Genomic DNA, 21,551 nt, shown 5'->3' with positions numbered 1-21,551 from the left:
TGGCGCCACCGGGCCCTCGGATCTATCCGATCGTGCTATGACAGGGTGAACGGCACAAATCCGATATTTTCAAATCCAACCTGGGTCACTTTGGTATGTGGTGCTGAATTTGATACATATCCGATGTTTCAGAAAGCGGCTGCTGTTTGATGGTCATGTCGCATTAAATCCGTCACTGACACAAGACAGACGCCGATTATCAGCCTCTGCACGGAGGTAGCAGCCACTGCTCAAACACACGATGAACTATTTACAAGAATTTATTCACAGAAATTAGATTCAAGGTTAACACAAGAATTTACACGAGTAGAAGCGACACAGGGCAGGGGACCGTGGGAGATCAAGGCCAGGAACTGATTAATCACGGGGAGGCACAAAGAGAGCGACAGAACGGAAACTTGGCAGGTTTAGACAGTCTTGATCTGAGGGAGGCGTCCATGAGAGTGTCGTATGTGGGGAGATAACACGTTGAGATGTGGAGGTCCTGTTCCCCCGAGGGCATGATATGACAGGCAGGAGGGCAGGCAGGTAATCGAGCTGATCATTGGGCAGACTGTAGAGGAGAAAGCAAACTGAAGCAGCGCCAAAGAGTGAACACAGCAGGAGGTGAATCCGGTGGAACGCCAAAGGCAGCAGGACGAACTGGGGAGGACTGGAAGGAAGTGCTGGTTTATAAACCGTCCTGCTGATTGAATGAGGCGCAGGCGAGATGATGGAAGCTCCGCCTCCGAGGACGGATCCTGGGATACAGCCCACACAGACAGGATAACAGACAGTTATCACTGAGTGATTTTTCCTTCTCGTCGTTTGTCTGGACCCGACGTCGAGACTACACATGGAGCAAAGAGTCCTGGGAGATGTTTCATCATAAAGCCAGACTTTGATCTTCTGACAGCTGATGAAAGGACAAAAACCTATTTTTATAAATGTCTCCATGTGGCTGCAGTCAGAGCTGCTTTTACTTCCACTGCTGAGTTCGTCCCTGTGCTGCGACCCTGTGCACGCTCGTCATGTCCTCACAGGTTGCAAGTGCACACAGTCTGCTGTCTCTTGTGTCAGTCGATGGATGTTGTGGCTCCAGTCTAAATGCAGACGTCTGATTGGCTGCAGCAGCAGGTCAAACTTCAGTCAGCAGGGAAACAAAACTTTTCATTCTTTGTTTATTCGAGTTTTATTGACTGCTGGAATTTTTGCACATTTCCAAACTAACTTTGCATCGACTGCTTCACCGAGTCTCCTGCATCTTTTCTGTTGCTTGTAACCTGAAACTACGGCTCCGTTTGTCCCAGAGACGGGAGGTTTTTACCTGACAGAGCCGAGTGACTCCAGAGGAACACATCCATCATCGCTCTTCCTGCCCTCTATTCACTATCCACCATTTTTGACCCGAATTTCCTTCAATCAGTCACGGGGGCCAGAGGCTGGACCCCTGTCAGCAGCACAGAGATGAGGTTTGAGGAGGTCAGCCACCTCCAGTGAAATGATCAGCAGCAGGACAGCGGGATGTCCCGAGGGGAAATGGATCCAAGGAAATGATGAATTTTAGATTGCTGCAGACTGGGGGAGGGCTCCTGTGATCAGAGGGCAGCCTGTGCTTCCAGTTCCAGCTTACTCCCTGCAGAAAATATAAATGTGTTTTAATAGAAACCTTTTTGTAATACGGTGTAATTCCAAAGTTTACAGTTTGTGGTTCTAATTTCTTTAATTTCACGAGGATCTCAGAGTAGAGCTGCTGCTCTTCCACGTAGAAAGGAGCCCTTTCACGTGCTTCAGGGTCTGAGTGAGGTGTTTCCAGGAGGAAGGAGATGTTTCAGGCATGTTCAGCAGCTCCTGAGAGGAGACCCGGGCCCTGCTGGAGAGATGATAACTGTGAGGAGACGAGGTCCGGGTATCTCCATTTGAATGTTGGAGCTGGAACGAGATACAAAGCAAAGAATAGATACAGTTTCTGCTAATTTATGACATTATAATCCCAAGTGTTTTCTGATAAGTGAACAACTTTAAATAAGTTTCCCCCTGAATATTTCCTCCCTCCAGTCCAGCAATCTTGCGTGCGGTTGTTCCGTCTCTGCTAAACCTCCCACAGCCGTCACACTTCACACACAGTTTTTGGAGAGGCGCCTGCAGCGGTGGGACGGTGGAGGAGTGAGTTACATGGATGACACAGAATTACAAACCAGAGCCTTTTTAATCAGCGAGATGTTTCCTTAAGGTGTCAATCACACGTAAGCAAATATTACAACTGCGCCGTTGGAAATTACTGTTGGACATGTTGATGGTAAAGTTAAGACAGGAGGAGGGAGCCGGCTCAGGTGGTACAGCGGGCTACCCACTAATTTCACAGCTGGCGGTTTAATCAGCTCCTGCTGCCCGCTGGCCTCCGGCTGGTTCAGCCGGGAGGAGAACCGGTTTACTTTTACAACAAAACATTGTTTTCTTTCTGACTGTTTCACATTAAAAGCATGACGTGCACTCACAGCCACTATGACTTACCTCCACATTTCTGTTACCTCTTCTGATTCAAATTAAAGTTCAGCAAACTGCAGTTTAGAAAATGCAGGAATTTATAAAAAAAAGATTTCAAAGTAAGAAAAAAGAGCCAGCTAATACAGACGAAGCGCCGAGGGTCAAATTATGGCAAAACACTTTTAAAAAGCTTAGCAGATAAAATGGAAACGTTGACTTTAAATCTGATCTACTCCACGCACACGGGGATTTCACTGACTGCATAAATCACAGCCACGTTTAAGACCTCCCTCACTAAAACCCTGCTTTCTTCTTAGTGGGCGAATTCTGGAAGCTTACCGAGGGGCAGCAGGCAGGCTGTTTGTGTCTTTACTTGTTAGAACTGAGCTGCGATCCTCCAGCAAGACTTTCAAAATAAAAGCGATCGCACTGTTCTCAGATTGATCAAGAAAAACTGCTACGATGCCCAAACACTGATAACACAATCTGCTATTAATGAGAAACAGGAGGAGGAGCCAGTGCACTGAAAAACAGGAAGTACTCTCAGGTGTAATCCTTACAGCTGGGGAGGAGCTGAGAATAACTCTTGAGATCAGCAAACAGGCAGGTAATATTAAAATTCACCTGCAGACATGAATCCCGTCCGAGTGGAGGTTTGTTATCGTTACCTGAAGCCATTTTCATCAGAGCCTGTGCGGCTGTCAGGTTAAAGCTGCACAGAGACGAATAGAGATGGACTTTATTAAATGGGGTCAGACAGAGGCAGGCTTATAGCTGCTGGATATCATTTAATGGGTTCCTGAAGGGAGACAAATAAAGGTGATTAATAACCGTCATCGGCAGCTTTAGCAGACTGAAGCAGGCTGTTTGCTTCATGTTGTTCTGCTTCAGGCTGAAAACCTGCTGCTTCTAAAAGCTCATTTAGCGCCGAGGCCCAGTTACTGCGCCTAAACATCCGTCATCGAGGAGAAAACCTTTCAAATTAAAATGCTGCTCTGATATTAATGTTTTATTTTTCCTGTGAGGTGAACACAGATATGGGGGAGGTTTCTGTTACATGAACAGCCCTGTGTCTCATAGCTCCAAACACCTGGATAAAGCTCAGTGTTGTAATTATCTGTTTACAGCTGCAGTGAAAATCCACCCGAGCTGGTACGATGCAGAGACTGGCCGCACTAGCTAACTTCCTGCTAATTACATTTTAGTGCCTTTAGCCAAAAGACAGAAGAGCAGTCGTCGGCTGGGCGACGTATCACAGGCAGCGGTTCACCACTGTGACGCCCACACAGAGTTTTTGCACCAACAGGGTGATTCCCAGATTTCTGTTAGCTGAAAATGTGGCAAAGGGGGGCGTGGGAGGGCTAAAAACTATCTAGATAATAGGAACAACATCTAACGTTTATGTTCTTAAAAAATGTGAAAAATTCAGCAAAGACCTCACACAGGACTGAGGAGATTCATCTGCTGTTCACTGTTCACCCATCAGAAATGTTCTCAGAGGAAGAGCGCCTGTCAGGAAGCCATTCTTAGTGAAGAGAAGTGGGAGGAAAGGCATTCTTGGTTCAAATCATCATCAGTATGTATGGTAAATGGACCAATTCTTATATAGTGCTTCTCTGATCTACTTAAGTCCCAAAAGGTTGATTCTGTTCATCTGGACGTTTCAGTGGGAGAAATGTTTCAGGCTCAGCTGGCTGCAGGTTTCCAACCTTATGAACAGCACATTTGCACCACTGAATGAACTTTTTATAAGGTTAGGGAAGCATGCAGTCAGCTGAGCATGCATCAAGATACTCTACTTAAGCACTTCATGTCTCGTGACACGTCTCATTCGCCAGTAGCATTAGAGATCTTATCAAAATTCATAGAATTACAGATGCTGAAAAGAATAGTCAGGTGTTGAGCCACCAGATGCAGTAACATCTGGAAACATCTGATTGACAGCAGCTTCATTTTTCACCATGACAATGATCCAAACACACCGTCTGTGGAAGCATAGATAGATGAAGGTTGTTAGAATTGTACAAACAGGTTTCATTAAATCGCTGCACCTGCTGTTCATTTTTCTTACAACAGATAGAGAAGTGAGACTTGGCTCACGATTCTTGCACAGTGCTGTTCATTAGGCAAGGTAAAGTCTTTATAGCTGCACAATAACTTATACCCTGTATTATAACATCATGAGTCCTAACTTCAATTCAATTCAACTTTATTTACACAGCGCCAAATCACAACAACAGTCGCCTCAAGGTGCTTTACATTGTAAGGTCGACCCTACAATAGTACATACAGAGAAAAACCCAACAATCACATGACCCCCTATGAGCAGCACTTTGGCGACAGTGGGAAGGAAAAACTCCCTTTTAACAGGAAGAAACCTCCAGCAGAACCAGGCTCAGGGAGGGGCGGGGCCATCTGCTGTGATTGGTTGACGTGAGAGAAGGAAGACAGGATAAAGACATGCTGTGGAAGAGAGACAGAGGTTAATAACAGATATGATTCAATGCAGAGAGGTCTGCTAATACACAGTGAGTGAAGAAGAAGTGCATCATGGGAATCCCCGGCACTTCCCCCCTAACTTAATGTTAAAAACGTTTTTGTGAAGTTGGACCCTTTACACACAAACAAGACACATCATCATCATCATCATAGTTTATTTATATAGCACTTTAAAAACACACAAGGCCGACCAAAGTGGTGAACAATAGAAACATAATAGATCCCATAAGAATAATAAATACGATAAAATAATAAACATAGCAAAAACAATAAAATACAAGTCAGTCAACCACTGAGTCAAAAGCCAGTGAATAAAAATGCGTTTTCAATCTGGATTTAAAAACCAGCACTGATGTCGATCGCCTAATGTGAAGAGGAAGATTATTCCAAAGCTTAGGACCCACGATAGAGAACGCTTGCTCTCCTCTCAGTTTCAGCCGTGATTTGGGGACTGAGAGCAACAGCTGCTCAGCTGACCGGAGCGAACGAGTGGGGACATAGGGCTTCAGCAAATCAGACAGATACGCAGGTGCCAGACCATTGAAAGATTTAAAAACCAATAAAAGAACTTTAAAATGAATCCTAAATTCAATTGGAAGCCAGTGCAGGGAGGCCAGGACCAGAGTAATGTGCTCAAATGTCCTTCTACCAGATAAAAACCGTGCCGCAGCATTTCTGGACTAGTTGCAGGCGTGTCAGAGTGCCCGGTCCAACCCCTGTTAAAAGGGAGTTACAATAATCCAAGCGTGAGGTTATAAAAGCGTGGATAACAGTCTCCAAGTCACGCCTTGAAAGAAAAGGTTTGACCTTCGACAGACGCCTGAGTTGATAGAATGACGATTTCACCACCGCATTCACGTGGCCATCAAAGGTAAGTGCAGAGTCGGTTTTTAACCCAAGATTGGTAATCGAGCTGTTCAGGTGAGGGGTCAGAGCAGCAAGGTCAACATCAGGGATATCAGAGGAACGATTCGGGCCGAACAGAATTGCTTCCGTTTTACGTTCATTAAAATTTAAAAAGTTTAGAGCATCCATGACTTAACATCACTAAGGCAATCAAGCAGGAGTCTAATTGTGGAGCTATCAGAACGACTGAAAGGAAAATAAAGCTGGCAATCATCAGCATATAGATGAAATGAAACTTTGTGTTTACGAAAGATCGCACCCAGTGGCAGGAGATGAAAACAGTAATGGCCCAAGAATAGATCCCTGTGGGACACCCCACGGCAGAGGGGCCACAGAGGACGATGACGAGCCCAACTTAACACAGAAGCTCCTGTTTGACAGATATGATTTTATCCACAGGAGTGCCAAGCCAGAAATGCCCACACAATGCTGTAAACGAGAGATCAGCAGGTCGTGATCCACTGTGTCGAATGCAGCAGTCATATCTGGTAGTATAAGCACTACGTGTTTACCACAGGCCGTCGTTACCAGGATATCGTTCATAACCTTTATGAGAGCTGTCTCTGTGCTATGAAACGGCCTAAAGTCGGACTGAAAAACTTCAAACATCTGAGAGTTGTTTAGATAATCCATCAGCTGAGTGTGAACAACCTTTTCCAAGATCTTACTCAGAAAAGGAAGTTTAGAGATGGGTCTACAGTTTGACTGAACTGAAATATCTGAGCCTGGCTTCTTAAGTTAGGGGTGAATAACTGCATGCTTAAACTCGCTTGGTACTTGACCTGACAAGAGGCTGGTATTAATTAGGTTCAGAATATGTGGTCCAAAAGTAGGAAACACCTCTTTCAGAAAACGGGGATGAGCAACATCATTCGGAGAACCACACGGGTTAGCAGTTAACACAAGCTTCTCAAGTTCAGGTAGAACAATTGGTTGGAAAGCAATAAGCAAATTTAAACAGGGAACATCTCAGCCGGGTCAACAAAAGATAAAGTGGAGGGTCTCAAACCGGCAACCTTATCCACAAAGAAATTAAGAAACTTATCACACATAACCTCAGAAGACTGCAAAAGAACACGATCCTCTGCGTTCAGTACAGAATTTATGGTATTATACAAAACACGAGGGTTGTGTGAATTAACAGCAATAAGTTGTGAAAAATAGTTTTGAGTTTTTGGCGGTCTTTGCTGCCCTCTGGTAAGCTTTCCAGCTCGCCTTAAGAGCTTCCAGAGAGATGTAGAGCCTGTCCTTTTTCCATCGCCTTTCACATCTAATGGCTCGAGTAAAATCGGTTAGCCAAGGACTGGCCTTGGGTTTACACTGCCTGAGTCTTAGAGGTGCAACAACAGAGTCCAGATGAGAGAGTAATCCGTCTACGGAGGACGACTCAGAGGGACTGGACACAAGTTGTTCAAATCGCGTTGAAAAATGCTCAGCAGCATCTGAGCCGAAGGCTCGATAGCATCGCGTAGGTGCACGGACGTGGTGACAGCACTTCTTTACAGTGGGACACAGACACTCCCCTCCGACTGTCACTGTGAACATATAAAGAGTCACGTTCACTTCCCAGCACACCTGTTCACCCCGCCCCTGCGCCGCCCCGGGAGCTCGCTGCGTCACCCCTCCTCTGCAGCCGGCCAGAGACCACACCCACGCCACAGTTTTATTTTAGTACAGATGTGAAGATATTTGACACACCTAGAAAGAATGAGTGATTTTACAACAAAGCAGCAGAAAATGATCCAAAATGCTGAAGAAAGAAGAAATACTAAAGATGAGTTATCTGCAAACTCAGGACGAAAACATTTAAGATCAGCAGGATGAGAAAGGAGCGAGCGAGCAGGAACAGCTCGCATTATTGTTGCGTGACACCGGCTGCCGGTTATCGACGTTAAAGGTGAGGCTGCTCTCTGAGACAGGACATCACAGGTCTCAGGATTTGGGTGATGCATCCTCTGAGCTGCTAATGCAGCTGAGTGAATGAAGCCGTGAGTGCGACAGCTCATTAAAACTCTCAGCGTGTCGCCTCTCAGGTAGATGAATAGAAAGCGCTGCGATCCCTTTTCCTCTCTTTAATCCCGGATGGCTCTGCTAATTTGTGCAAAGAGGAGGTTTTTACACAGCTGCTGCCGTCTCTGCTGCTGCTGATCTTCAGTATAATGAGGAGGGAAGGACACACATTTACACCCAGAAATAATCAGGCTCACAGTAACGTGTGCATATAAAAGCAGATGCAGATTTACCCACACTGATCTAATTTGCTCGCACACTTGACTCCAGATGTTTGCGACTCATCCCTTCAGCAAACACAGACACGTTTTTACCAAAGTCGAGTAGTTCTTCAAAGCTTCGACGAGTGTTTGGGCTCATTACTGCCGCAGGGCGAATCCTTCTCAGAGATCAAAACAGAGGGTGGAGGATGTCTCTGAAGGATGGTCAGATTTGAGTCTGTGTGGGTTTGATGTGGGGTTGTATCGTCTTCTGTTTCTGTCACTAATCCCTGAGATTCATCAGGAAATTCAGCTTTTCCACAGTCCTCCACTGGTAGACGTCCTCTGAGCCCACAGGAGGGTTTGTACCTGTTTCTGAGGATGTTCCTGATCTTCTGATGATGAAGGTGCTCATGGCCCAGACAGTAGAATGGCTCATTTGTTGCACAGGTTCTGCAGTCGTGTCTAACTGGGAGTAGGTCAATGAGTTAAACCTGCAGAAGACAACCACACGTGGTACTTTTAAAGAGCGGGGAGCTGGTCTGCTTGGACCTCCTTCGACTCCATCGCCCACTCTTTCACGACATTAACGCTCGGGAAATTTGGGCACAGCTGAGGTTCGGGTGGGCTGAGGATCTCATCTGTGCTTTGTGTGGATGATGATGTTCAATTTGCTCATGTTTAGACTCACGCTGGTGGTCTGCAGCTGAGTGTGAAGAACTCTGATGGTGAAGTGTGGGCATGAAGGCAGCGATGTAGATCTCACCAACGGCCTCGAGCTGTGGCTGGTGAACGAAAGAATGAGATGGTTCATACAAATGATGGAGGTGAGCTTCCTCTGAAGGGCGTCTGGGCTCAGCCGTAGACACGAGCTCAGACTCCCTGAAGAGCTGGTTGGATCAGGAGACCGAGGCCCATGGTTTGTCTTTCCTTTTTCAGGTTTAGCCTCTAAACTCACCTGATTTAGTTGCTGTTAATTGCATTCATCAGTTTTCAGCTGGAAGCTTGAGGCACAGATGTGAACCACAGCTACAGGTTGGTTTAGCTGGAGAAGCTGCTGAGGAGGAGTCAGTCTGACCTCTGACATGATCAGCATCAGCGATCTGCTTCGTTCTGACGGATGACGCAGAAACATAGTCAAACCTTTTTACATGTCAGAACGTTTCTAAATCCTCAAACTTCCCGAGTGTTTCCAGGATTACAGAGCTCCTGTGTAGAGCCTCTGAGCACGCACTGGGAAAACAGTGACTCATGAAACTCTAATTGGTCCTCACAAAGATGGATGTTCAGTGAAACTCCTGCATGAATATATGAAAAGATTAAACCAGCAGAGTGTTCAGTGAAACTCCTGCATGAATATATGAAAAGATTAAACCAGCAGAGTGGAACTGGAACACGAGACTGTGTGTGTTTGTAAAGCCATGCAGCTCTTCCTCTCCGGCTCGCAGACTGCCAGCGCTCCTCTTCACCTCCTCCCATCTATTTTTCATGAACCCTGTCAAACTGTCCTGGATTCAGTCCGCCGTCTCTTCTCGTTTACTTCCCGTTCTGGTCACGGTGCTGCCAGCGCGAGCTGTCCGCTCACTCCGCTGGGAGGACTCGTCAGGTGGACGAAGCCTCCAGCTGGGCGTTTCTTTGAAGTGCGGTACAGTGAGGTTTAACTCGGGCTCGACACATCCTCATTTATTTCACATCCTAACAGCGACGCTCTGAATCTACATATTAATGACACGAGTGTCTGTTTCCATTGCATCACCGAGCCGCTGCTGCATTTGTTATATTTCGCTTTGAGTTTTACTCAAGTTTATTTTCACAGTTTCAATGAATGTGAATGATTTTTAAAAGCTGCACCAAACTAATATCTTTCTCTCTACATGCCTCCTCGTGGTTTCAGTCTCTGCTGCCCAGAGAGACGCGGTCGACTCGTTAGAAACCACAGTGTGCCGAAATAAACCAGAAACACAATCATGTGAATGCAGGAAATCCTATTTGATGTGGAGGCTTGGACAGACCTCCTCCTGCCATGCACCGCTCACACCTCAGCTCCGGGCTGAACCGCTTCTGTGTTTCGATTTGCCGAACAAGCTGTGACCTAAAAACAACAAGAACAAAAACACAGGTTCAGTCTGAAATGATCTCCTTCAGTTCAAGGCAAACATCCAATTAATGAGCGAGCAGAAGCTTTGTGGGTCACAGCCGTAAATAGCAGGACACGGAACAGTGATGAAGCTGGGATCCGGCCTTGGATCATTCGGATGGAATAACTGTTTCTGTGTTTGTGTCCACTCAGTGCACCGTATGGGACTGGGACTCAAACGGGAAACACGACTACATCGGTGAGTTCGAGGCTACGTTCAAAGAGATGAGAGGCGCCATCGATGGACGGCAGGTGAGGCTGTCCTCTAAAACCTGAGCCGACCGCGTGTGATTCATACTTCAACCCTCTGTCTTCTGAGAGCGTGTTTGAAGCGTGATGCGTTCACTGACTGTTGTAATTGCTGGGAAATGATTGTGATTCAGCTGTGTGTTCTTTGACTGTTTACAGGAAATCAAATTAAATATGTGTTTATGTGGATTTATAGGATATCAGTTTCATGTACATGACAAGCCCGACGTCCCGGGGCTAGCGATTCTTCCAGTCGGGCTACCAAAATCTATCTCTGCCCTGCCCGTCGGGCTATTGTAGGAAAAATATATGTCAATGCTTTTGCATTCTTTCAGAAATGTAGCTGGGTAATTATGTCATTGGCATCAGTGAGCCACTGTCAATATGTGACATATTGAAGTCGCGTTTGAATTTGCGCTTGTTTTTTTGCTTTCACTTTGCAATCGTGCGAACTGTGTATAGAGAGCGACAGCACTGATCTGTGAGTGATGATAATTTGTGCACCAATTCCTCTGACATCGTCTTATTAATCGTTAGCTTACTATGCAAACATGACAAGTGAAATCTCCCGCAGCTTAAACATGTGAGAGGTTGATCGTGCAGAGAATCGCTGAGCTTATGTGAGTGCGTGTGTAAAAGCAGCAGGATTTATATTTTAGTTCTGCTGAGCCAAATAAGACAGGTCAGGGTGAAGAAGTGACAGCCAAAGAAAAGCTTACCACAAAACGGAAAAGTTATGACAAATCAGACTATAAGGCAAAAAGAAAGTGCAGCTTTATGGTTTCATGGACAAAAGAATTTCTGTGGCTGCAATATGACGAGCTAAATAACCAGGGCTGCACATAAGTGGTCCGCAGGTGCGCATTCGCTGTCAAAATAAAAAACACGCACAAGATAAGAAGTTGCAACGCGTGTTTGCGTACATAAGATTTTCTGGAGGAGGGCAGACATTTGTTTAGAACTCTTAAAGATGTCGAAGAAGCTCCTTTAAGCAATTACTTTGGCGTTCCTCCACCTCCAAAGAAATGTCAGAAGGAGTCCGAACCACAAAAGAAGCGCGTATTCTCGGAAAAGTGGTTGCAGGAGGTGAGCTGGCTTCAAACAAATGATGAACGCACAGAGATGTGGTGCAGAATGTGCCGTGAAAATCCCACTCTAGCGGACAAAAACAGCTTTTTATATGGACGCAAACGCGCGTTGCAACTTCTTATCTGGTGCGCGTCTTTTATTTTGACAGCGAATGCGCACATGCAGACCACTTATGTGCACCCGTGTAAATAACATAATGTTCTACCGGGTGTGTTGTTGGTTTTCTCTCGATTTCTGAGTCGACAAGCGCCTTTGTTACTGGGACCAGTCATTTTAAGAAAGGCCCCCATTAGAACCCATGAGAAATGCAAGAAATGCATTATTGCTCATTCTGCAATATCTTTCCCAGAACAAACACCAATTGCAAATAACATACTAAAAATAAACCTGAAAATCTGTTTAGAACAGCTACTATGTTGCAAAGAGTGAACTACCACTGGCACAATGTAGCAGTCTTTGCAAACTTCAAAAAGCAAACGGCCTCGATCTTGGTTCCACTTGCCTCTTACCCGTGACTTCAGTGGAGATTTCAATTTCAGGATCTGACACAGACGGATTCGTGTCCTACACAGTTCTTACAAGTTCATAGAAATTTCTGTTCAATTAGAACCAAGTATTTGAGTTGATGATTGTAATTTTTATACAATGTTGTAATTTTGTTTTTCAACAATTTTTTGATTAATGTTTTGTTTCCTTTACAATATTATACTTTAATGTATAATATTGTAAAGGAAACAAAACAGGAAACAAAACATCAATCAAAAAATTGCTCTCTTTTTTATTTGGGCTACTTAAATTTATTTTGGGCTACCAAAACTGAAGAGTCCCTGCCCGAAGGGCAACCAGGGATTTTGAAATTTTGCGAGCCCTGCACCTTTGTTAGCTTAGCATGAATCACATCCAGACCCCTCAAGTATCAGCCATCCTCACCATCAGTCACTGGAAAAATACAAATCCTGCCTAATGAGTCAGAGCTTAACTCCTGCTGGGAACCATCCAGTTCTTGGATTCTTGAAGATCTAACTTTGACATGAAACATGTACCCAAACATGTCTTCAGGCCACGGACACCCCGCGGTCATGTGAGCAGTATCCCTTGATTGCAGTGGCCTCTTCCAGAAGGATCATTGTTAAAGTTTGAGGAACTCGATGGGAATTTAAAGGCGATGGAGTTTGAATTCCTCAGATCTTGATCCAGTCTGTTGGATATGCTGGAAAAGCTTCCAAAACATAAACGGTGTACTGCACAGGAGAGCTTTAGAGCAGTCGATATCAGGCAGGTTATTTAAATGTTTGATGCCTGACGTGTAGCCTGATCGTGTCATATTGTACCAGAAACCTCTCATGTAGTTTTCCTCCTGCTGGAGCAGCTACAGTAGATGCAGTTAATATTTAATTTGCTCTGCCCAACGCTCCTGAAGGAGAAAGCTCCCTGTGAGGCAGGTATCTGTTCACCCTGTTTCTCCTTCAGCTATTCAATCAATTTAATGGCTCAGTGAGAGTCAGACTGAGCGACACCACGGCTCACACGCTGTGACACGCCATTACAGTTACAGGGTGAAACGAATTCACTCACAGACTCTCCGAGAGACAGCGAGGCAGCCCTGCAGGAGTCTTAGGTTTGCCAGTTTATAAGTGAATCACCGAATGTGTGAAAGCTGCGCTCTGGAATTCTCTGCATCGGCTGTTGTTTGTTTTAGGGTCGGAAAACCGGGCGGTGACAGTTTTAAGTCCGCCTAATTTCTTTCAAACTTTTCATATAAATTCCCCGTGTTCAGCTGGCATTCGTCTCCACATTTCAATAAGATTTCCAAGGAAATCTTTTGCAGCTGTGACACAAACCAGAGATTGCTCTAAAACAGAAAACACCGTTAATGTCTGTGTTTTGATGGGGGTGCATCTTCCTTCAGCTGCTCCCTAATCCACAAGGGTCTTCCAGATGGATGCAACATTTATACATCGCATGCCATCCTGATTCTCTCAGGAGTTTTCCAACAATTTCTCTTACGAGGTTTCCATTCAAAGGAGAGACGATCAGAAGATGCCAGCAGCATGTGACGTATACCAACAGACACCTGATGTTTTCAGAGTCATCCTTCAGTCAGCGTCATGAGGTTGTCAGACAATCTCAGCTGGGTGGAGGTTCTGACGGAGCGCTCCATCATTCTGCCCCTTCTTCTGGATCTGCTGCTCCCACCCAGAGGGCGGGGCTTACGACACCAACTGTTTGCATCTATAATCCAGTTTTGAGATCCTCCCCAGACGTCTTAACGCCCACTCACATCCTGGGCCATCTGACCTCAGGAAATCACATGATAGGGATGGGGCCAGGTTTCACAATAAGCTCACCTGAAACTCTGGCTGATTGTGACCCACACCTGCTTTCACACCTGGGCTCATGTGATTAGGCAGAGGATCAATAGGAGGTCCACGACACTCCCACAGGACTTAAATCTGGGACTCTCCACCAGCTGCTCTTAGAACTGAAGAAGCTTCTCGGATGAAACGTCTTCAAGAAACTTAAAGAAGTCCTGACGCTTTTCTTTCCGAGCTCAGGCCACACCAGCACAGCTCCTCCTTCATGCTCCATGGTGGCAACCGGACGTGCAGATACTCCAGTTTAGAAACCGGACTGACAAACAGAGTAGCCTTATTATTACAGATGAAACAGGAGGAATGAGAAACAGCCTGGGGAGTGGTGACCTATAATGATGACCTCTCTTGAGCTAAACACATTTGAACTCGGCAGGTTGAAGCACAAAAGACCTGATCTCCGTTAGGTCCTGCACCTCCAGGTTTCCAGAAAAGCACCAATTAGCAGCGAGACCACCCTTTAAAATGCTCCTCGGGGGCTAAAGTGCCTCCGAGGTTATTTAGGCAGAGGGTGTGAAGTGATTACCCCGAGAGCTAATGAAGACGCAGCTGTCAGAGAGCAGAGCTGCTGCAGAAAGGAGACGACCGCTAATTAAGGCGCTCTCCGACTGTCCGTTAATGCCGTTCTGCTTACAGACGCTGCGGCTGTGAGTTTTCTCTGGAAATTCCTGAAGATGACAACACACGGCTGAAAGGCCAGGAACAATCAGCTGCCGAGGAATCCTCAGCTGTCTCATTATTGATTACAAAGAGCCCAACATCTTCACTGGAAGGCTGTTGAGCGGCCGTACGACAAAACCACATCCCAGTTTTCATAAACCCAGCCAGCTCGGTGAGCTGTGTCTAATATTCTGTCTGTAGTCTTTGGATGACATCACATAAGGATATGACCACAGACCGCACGGGCAGAAAACACGAACGTGTTCACTGTGACCTCATCGGCTGGTTTGGATGTTAGGACATCTTATTGAAATGTGGAGACGAACACAGCTGAACACAGCGAAGTTATATGGAAAGATTGAAAGAAAGGACTTAAAACTGTCGCCGCCCGGTTTTCCGACCCTAAAACAAACAACAGCCGATGCAGAGAAAACCTCTAAGATGTTTGCCTCTCCAAGAGACGCCTGTGAGTGTCTGAGGAAAGCACACACAATAAATACAGAGGTAACGAGGGAATACGTAACAGCAGGCAAACACAGCTGAACCTAATCTGACACACGAGACAGGAAGGAAACACGGGACTGTCAAAGTAAAACAGGGAATACACAGAAAGCAGGATAACGAGATGTAACACGGAGCACAGGCGAGGCACATTAAGACATTTAAACAGAACTCAGATCACAGGAACTGCAGTTCTATTGTTTTTATTGTTGGAGTCTATTTTCAGCCCTGGAGGTTATGCAGCGCACCAAGAAGGAAAACTCCTGACTGCTGTTTGAGTCGTTGCAATGGGCGTGCATTTTATCTTCAGCGTGAAACCTTTTCTTCACGCTGCTGGAAGCCAGCACAGGAGGAGAGCTTGTTCGCCTCCCACAGACACAGAGAGCCGTGCTGTCAGTCCCACTCTCGCTCTCTCCATTCTTCTCCTTTTAAATATCGGCCTCCTTCCTCAGCTGGCAGCTTCCTCCTGACCGGCGACACGGAAACAAGAAGCCCCCCCGGGCTGAAGTCTCCGGGGAGCTCCCCGTTCTTCCGTCCGTCCTCCATCCCAACACAAATAGAGTCACCCGGTCTCGGCGGGTCTGAGTGAGGGAGTCGGGGCGAATCCTCGGCGGTCTTGTTTGTGCAGCTGAAGGATTGTGTCCCGCTGCAGCTGCCTGTGGTTCATGCTTCTGTCTGACAGCACTCTGGATTTAAACGGCACCTCTCCAGGAAGCTGCTTTCACCTGAGTGCAGGGACGAATCTTACAAAGACAAATGTGTTTGTGGTGTTTCTGCTGAGGCTGGATTACACACAGCGCTCAGAGGCACGTCTGTAATAATTTCATCTGCTCGATTTGCTTCGTCCACTGGAGTCAAATACAGCCCAGGGATGTCGACCCTGGTACCTAACCTGATACAGCATCACTGATATGTGAGCTCACAGGCGCCATAAACACGGGAAACAAGAACAAACTCTCTGAGAATAATGGATCAGAGGAACTGCTGAACTGCAACCAGCAGCAAAGTTCTTTATTATTGTTACAGACGCTGCCTTTAATAACAGTTTGGTTCGTGTATATAATCTCAAAGAATAGTGACTCTCATTGTTATTCCTTGAAGTCCTTTATTTATCTGACAGACAAAAATAATCATTTTACGACACTCAAAATGGTCAAATATTCACATATTATGTCTAATATTGTATTATAATATTATAATACTATTATAATAATATTATTCTAATAATATTATTAGAATATTATTAGAATAATATTATTAGAATATTATAATAATATTATTCTAATAATATTATTAGAATATTCTAATAATATTATAATATTATGTCTAAAAAAATCATTTTTAGTTATTTTCTCTGAGCTTATTTTCTCAGGATATCAGAGCTGAGGTCGGTGCCGGCTTCCTTACTGAGCATCACTGGCCGAGTTACAAAACAAAGTCCTCTACATATGACCAAATATGACGAGTCGCTCGATATTACTTCCTGAAGCAAACGAGTTCAAATGTTTTGTTATGTCTAAGGTAAAACTCACGGGTCGGTCTGGTTAGTGTGACTACCACGTTCGCTGAGGATGTTCATTTTTTGTGGAAATGCCTCATTTTACAAGCTGACCCACAAATGATGAGCTCATTTTGAGAAAGGTGTGGACAGTGTGGGTTTGCTGGTCTTGTCACTGATGATGTCAGAGGCTCTGCTCTGTGCCGTCCTGATGACCTTCTGCAGACGCTGGTGTGAAGTTGGAGGGGTGCGCATCAGCAGAGTCTCTGTTAGCGTTCCTCCCTCCCTAACTCCCCGCCCTCGGCAGGCTCGCCTGCGCTGCCTGTGTCAGCTGACCTTGTGGTCTTCGAGTGTGCTCACCCAGTGGCCTCATTGCCACCCGAGCACAGTCACGCACCCTCTCCACCCCTGCTTATCGATCAGGGGCTGAGTACGCCATCTCCACTCTGTTTCACGCCCACATGTGGTGACACGCTGCCCTCTCACGCTGTTTTTCAGTGGATTTCGCCTCCATGTCGGCCCAGATCACATCTCCTTTAAACGAGCGAAAATCACTGAGATGAGATCTCGCTCTTAAAATGTTGGCTGAGAGCAGAATGAACAGAGTCACAGTCAGCCAATTAAATCACGGAGAAGCCGCTGTGTCCACAGACCTTCAGCTCAGAGGCTTCAGACGTCACTTCCTCTGTTAGCGTTGAGCCTGCACGACAAACGGCCTCCATGCCCTGATCCTCACACATCCCCACAGAGAGTTTAAAGATTTATTTGCATTTAGCAGAGATTGTTTGTGTGTCAGCGGCAGCAGCAGAGGCAGCGATGCTGAGCTCAAACAACACACCATAACTCTGGGAGAAAACAGGAAGGCGACGGTGCCGCTGTCGCTTTCGTGTCTCCTGATTGGACAAACAGACTTCCTGCTATGGAAAAAAACAGCACCACCTACAGGATGAAATTAGATTGCTGCAGGCCTCTGTTATGAAGTCACCTGAGCAGGTGATCGGGGGCGGCGGCTGCAGGCTGCAGGCTGTTAGCTTCCCATTAGCAGGCTGCCATCATCCCCACAGCTCAGACAGACAGTCTCAGACACACTGATTTACCTGAGGAGGAGCAATTATCAGGGTCACCTGGAAGAAGCAGCTGCTGTTAATGTGAGGTCACTTTTAAACCTGTCAGCGAACGATTTATTGATCGCACACGCTTCACTTAGAAAGAGCTTCTGTAGGAATCATTCCACAGGTCTGTGATCAGGTCTGTGATCAGGTCTGCCTGTGATCAGGTCTGTGATCAGGTCTGTGATCAGGTCTGGCTGTGATCAGGTCTGTGATCAGGTCTGTGATCAGGTCTGGCTGTGATCAGGTCTTTTGATCAGGTGTGGCTGTGATCAGGTGTGGCTGTGATCAGGTGTGGCTGTGATCAGGTCTGGCTGTGATCAGGTCTGTGATCAGGTCTGTGATCAGGTCTGCCTGTGATCAGGTCTGCCTGTGATCAGGTCTGGCTGTGATCAGGTCTGTGATCAGGTCTGTGATCAGGTCTGGCTGTGATCAGGTCTTTTGATCAGGTCTGGCTGTGATCAGGTCTGTGATCAGGTCTGTGATCAGGTCTGGCTGTGATCAGGTCTGCCTGTGATCAGGTCTGTGATCAGGTCTGTGATCAGGTCTGTGATCAGGTCTGTGATCAGGTCTGGCTGTGATCAGGTCTGTGATCAGGTCTGTGATCAGGTCTGTGATCAGGTCTGGCTGTGATCAGGTCTGTGATCAGGTCTGGCTGTGATCAGGTCTGGCTGTGATCAGGTCTGTGATCAGGTCTGCCGGTGATCAGGTCTGGCTGTGATCAGGTGTGTGATCAGGTCTGTGATCAGGTCTGCCTGTGATCAGGTCTGGCTGTGATCAGGTGTGGCTGTGATCAGGTGTGGCTGTGATCAGGTCTTTTGATCAGGTCTGGCTGTGATCAGGTCTGTGATCAGGTCTGTGATCAGGTCTGTGATGAGGTCTGGCTGTGATAGTATATCAGACAGAGGAGAGGAAAATAACGTTCAGCTTTCCCTCTTTCAGGTGCAGTGGCCGTGCATAAATCCCAAATACAAAGTGAAGAAGAAGAACTACAAGAACTCTGGGATCGTTATTCTGAACCAGTGCAAGGTGACTGACGTCTGCATGTTTTTTTTGCTCCATAATTTATGTTTTTCAACCATTTAAGGCTTAAAAACGCCTCGTTTTCTTTTCCTCGCCGCCTGTCTCGTTTTTCTTGGCAGTTGATGTTGGCTTCTGCCTGACGCACTGTTAGAAGAACCAGTTATGTAGCGCTGAACAGCCTGACTTACCTGACATTTCCTGCCAGACAATGCTGAATGGTGTTCAGATGGAGCGAGGGGAGTCTGGGGAGATCCCGCCGCTCAGTGAAAGCCGGATAACATTTAGCCTGATGCCACTCGACACGTGAAGAGTTCCTACTTCAAAATGACTTCAGAGCCGTTTGAAAAGACAGACGCAGATTGAGGCGTAGCACAACACAGGGACAAATTACTGAGCTGCTCTAAAGCTGCGAGGTAATTTACACTCGATCCATGGAAGAGGAAATGAAACTGAAACTCTTGTATCAGCGGATATTTAAGGATAGTCCAGCTGCAGACTGATGGAGTGAGAGTGGATCTGTCACTGTGTCCAGGGCCACGCTCAGAGAGCCAGGCAGACTCCAGCAAATGCTTCAGCGCTGCTTCAATTTACGTGTAAATTGAAGGTGTTACCAGGTGTTTTCTTCTGCATGACAAGGTTAATGGATGAGGCTCCTCCTCCATCTGTCATAACAGGCGTAACCACATAATTTCACCGTAATAATAACAATGCTAAAATAACCTAATTTAAATTTTGCACAACTGTGAGGTCATCCCTTTTCACGGATCTCAAATTCGTGCAGAAATATGGAGCTGAGTGCGTGTTCAGAGTCCTCACCGGCGATTAAAGCGGTTTCACGTCAGCACTTCACACAGTTTGTCTGACTGTAGAGTGAAAATCCTGTCTTTAGACGCCACCTTCTCCACTTTGTCCTCTTCAGTTTTACCACACTGAAAACAACAGACAGCTCTCCTCAGAGTTTCATATTCCAGATGATAGTTTCTGCTGGTTATCCAGGTCTGGACACCGGATGCACTAGTCTATGTAGAGATGCCCAGTTCTTCTTCTCCCTGGTCTCCTCTTCCTCCAGCTCGTCCAGGGGAATATTAAGACATTTCCAAGCCAACAGAAAGGTGTAATCTTTCCAGTGCTTCGTGTCTACCTCCTCCCAGTGGGGCATGCCTGGAACTTGGATGTGGAGGAGTATTGACTGTAGTCTGAGGCTCATCAGCCCCCTGCCACAGGTCCAGGTCTCAACGCCTTGGTCACTGCAAGAGCCGCACTCAGGTTATACTCTTATGGCCTGCGTGACTCTCAAAGTCGCCCAGCAGGATGATGGATTCCAACTTTCCAGCGAGCCCTCAGGTACTCTGGATAACAGGCAATACTCCCGATCCTCACGAGGCAGGGAAGCAGACCTCTCATCCACCGGGGGGGTCACAGCATGCGGCAGCTGAACTGGCAGGAAACAGGTATACCCGCCCCGTTCACCACCTCCCACGACGGGCACCTCCAGAGTCTGCCTCTCTCCAGGAAACTGGTTCCACAGCCCAAACCGTGACTTGGGCGGGTCGCTGTTCTGACCTCAAGCTCGGATTCTTCCCTATCAGCGTGGTGATCAGTTTCAGTCGACCTTTGACCTCTACCAGTGATCCCCCAGACGAGTTTGGGGGCTGTTTTATGTTATTGCTTCAAAACGTTGTTTGCTCCAATTATGCAGAGGACTCCCTCACTTCAGACGATGTAACTGCATATAGGATGAGTTTAGCCACACGGCGCTCATCCCAACATGAGCAATGAAACCAGATCGTTGTTTTATATAAAAAGCAGAACCTGCACAGCTCATAAAGTGTGTAAGATTCTCTCTCTGCTTCCACTCTGACTGTCGTCACCACAGCACACGTTACACAGGAAGCATGGTTTGGAGGGTCCTTGTGACATTTTCCACCAAGGTCGAGGTAAAGTGTTGAGGAAAAGATTTTTTATCCATTATTCACTGAAATCTCTGGAGAGAGAAGTGAGTCAAAACCCAGGATGCTACAGGCGAATGCTGAAGGCCAAGCACAGTTAAAAGGTTGCAGCAGAGCACCGGAGCAACATATAGCTCTGCAGTACACGCGGGGGGAAATGTGATGCAGGTGCAAGAAATCAGAACAGGAGCAGGTGATCAGACAGGAGGGCAGGGAGGAGGTGCACACGAAACAGGAGGCGCAGGAGACATGAAGAGAGAAAAACTGAACGCCAGTCCACGCTTCTTATTGCCACTCGATGTATTTTCAATAAGTGAAAATCCTCCAAAATATCCTTCAGAATTTAAATATCTTGGTTGTGTTTTTTTACATCAGTTTGCTGAAATGAAAATATTTCACCATCATTATTCTGACACTAATAAACATAGGTTGTTTTTCACATGTGAGAATGTGATTGGATGCTGCTAATCAGCTGGTGCAGAAACAGCTGATGAAAGATGACGAAGCATCAGTGAAACTGTGTGAAGCTGAAACGCTAAATATTTAAAGTCGTGGCCGTTTGTCTGTCTGCAGATCATCAAGATGCACTCGTTCCTGGATTACATCATGGGAGGCTGTCAGATCCAGTTTACTGTGAGAACACACACACACACACACACACACACACACACACACACACACGCACACACACGCACACACACACACTCTCACACGCACACTCTCACACGCACACACACTCACACGCACACACACACACACACACACACACGCACACACACGCACACACACGCACACACACACACTCTCACACGCACACTCTCACACGCACACACACTCACACGCACACACACTCACACGCACACACACACACACGCACACGCAC

The 21,551-nt window shown here is 46.4% G+C and overlaps 1 protein-coding gene across 1 annotated transcript in view; it reads left to right on the top strand.

Annotated features, from left to right (window-relative positions):
• Window positions 1-21,551, top strand: part of cpne4a (copine IVa) — a 95,489-nt gene that overhangs the window by 49,073 nt on the left and 24,865 nt on the right. The window contains exons 8-10 of the mRNA XM_082552736.1: window positions 10,372-10,470; window positions 18,639-18,725; window positions 21,242-21,301. Coding sequence (XP_082408862.1) covers window positions 10,372-10,470; window positions 18,639-18,725; window positions 21,242-21,301 — 246 coding nt within the window. The remainder of the gene's footprint in view (window positions 1-10,371; window positions 10,471-18,638; window positions 18,726-21,241; window positions 21,302-21,551) is intronic.

This window comes from Aulonocara stuartgranti (assembly GCF_965226115.1).
Source record: "Aulonocara stuartgranti genome assembly, chromosome: 11".
NCBI classification, from domain to species: domain Eukaryota; kingdom Metazoa; phylum Chordata; class Actinopteri; order Cichliformes; family Cichlidae; genus Aulonocara; species Aulonocara stuartgranti.
This window is presented reverse-complemented; position numbering and strand designations above follow the sequence as displayed.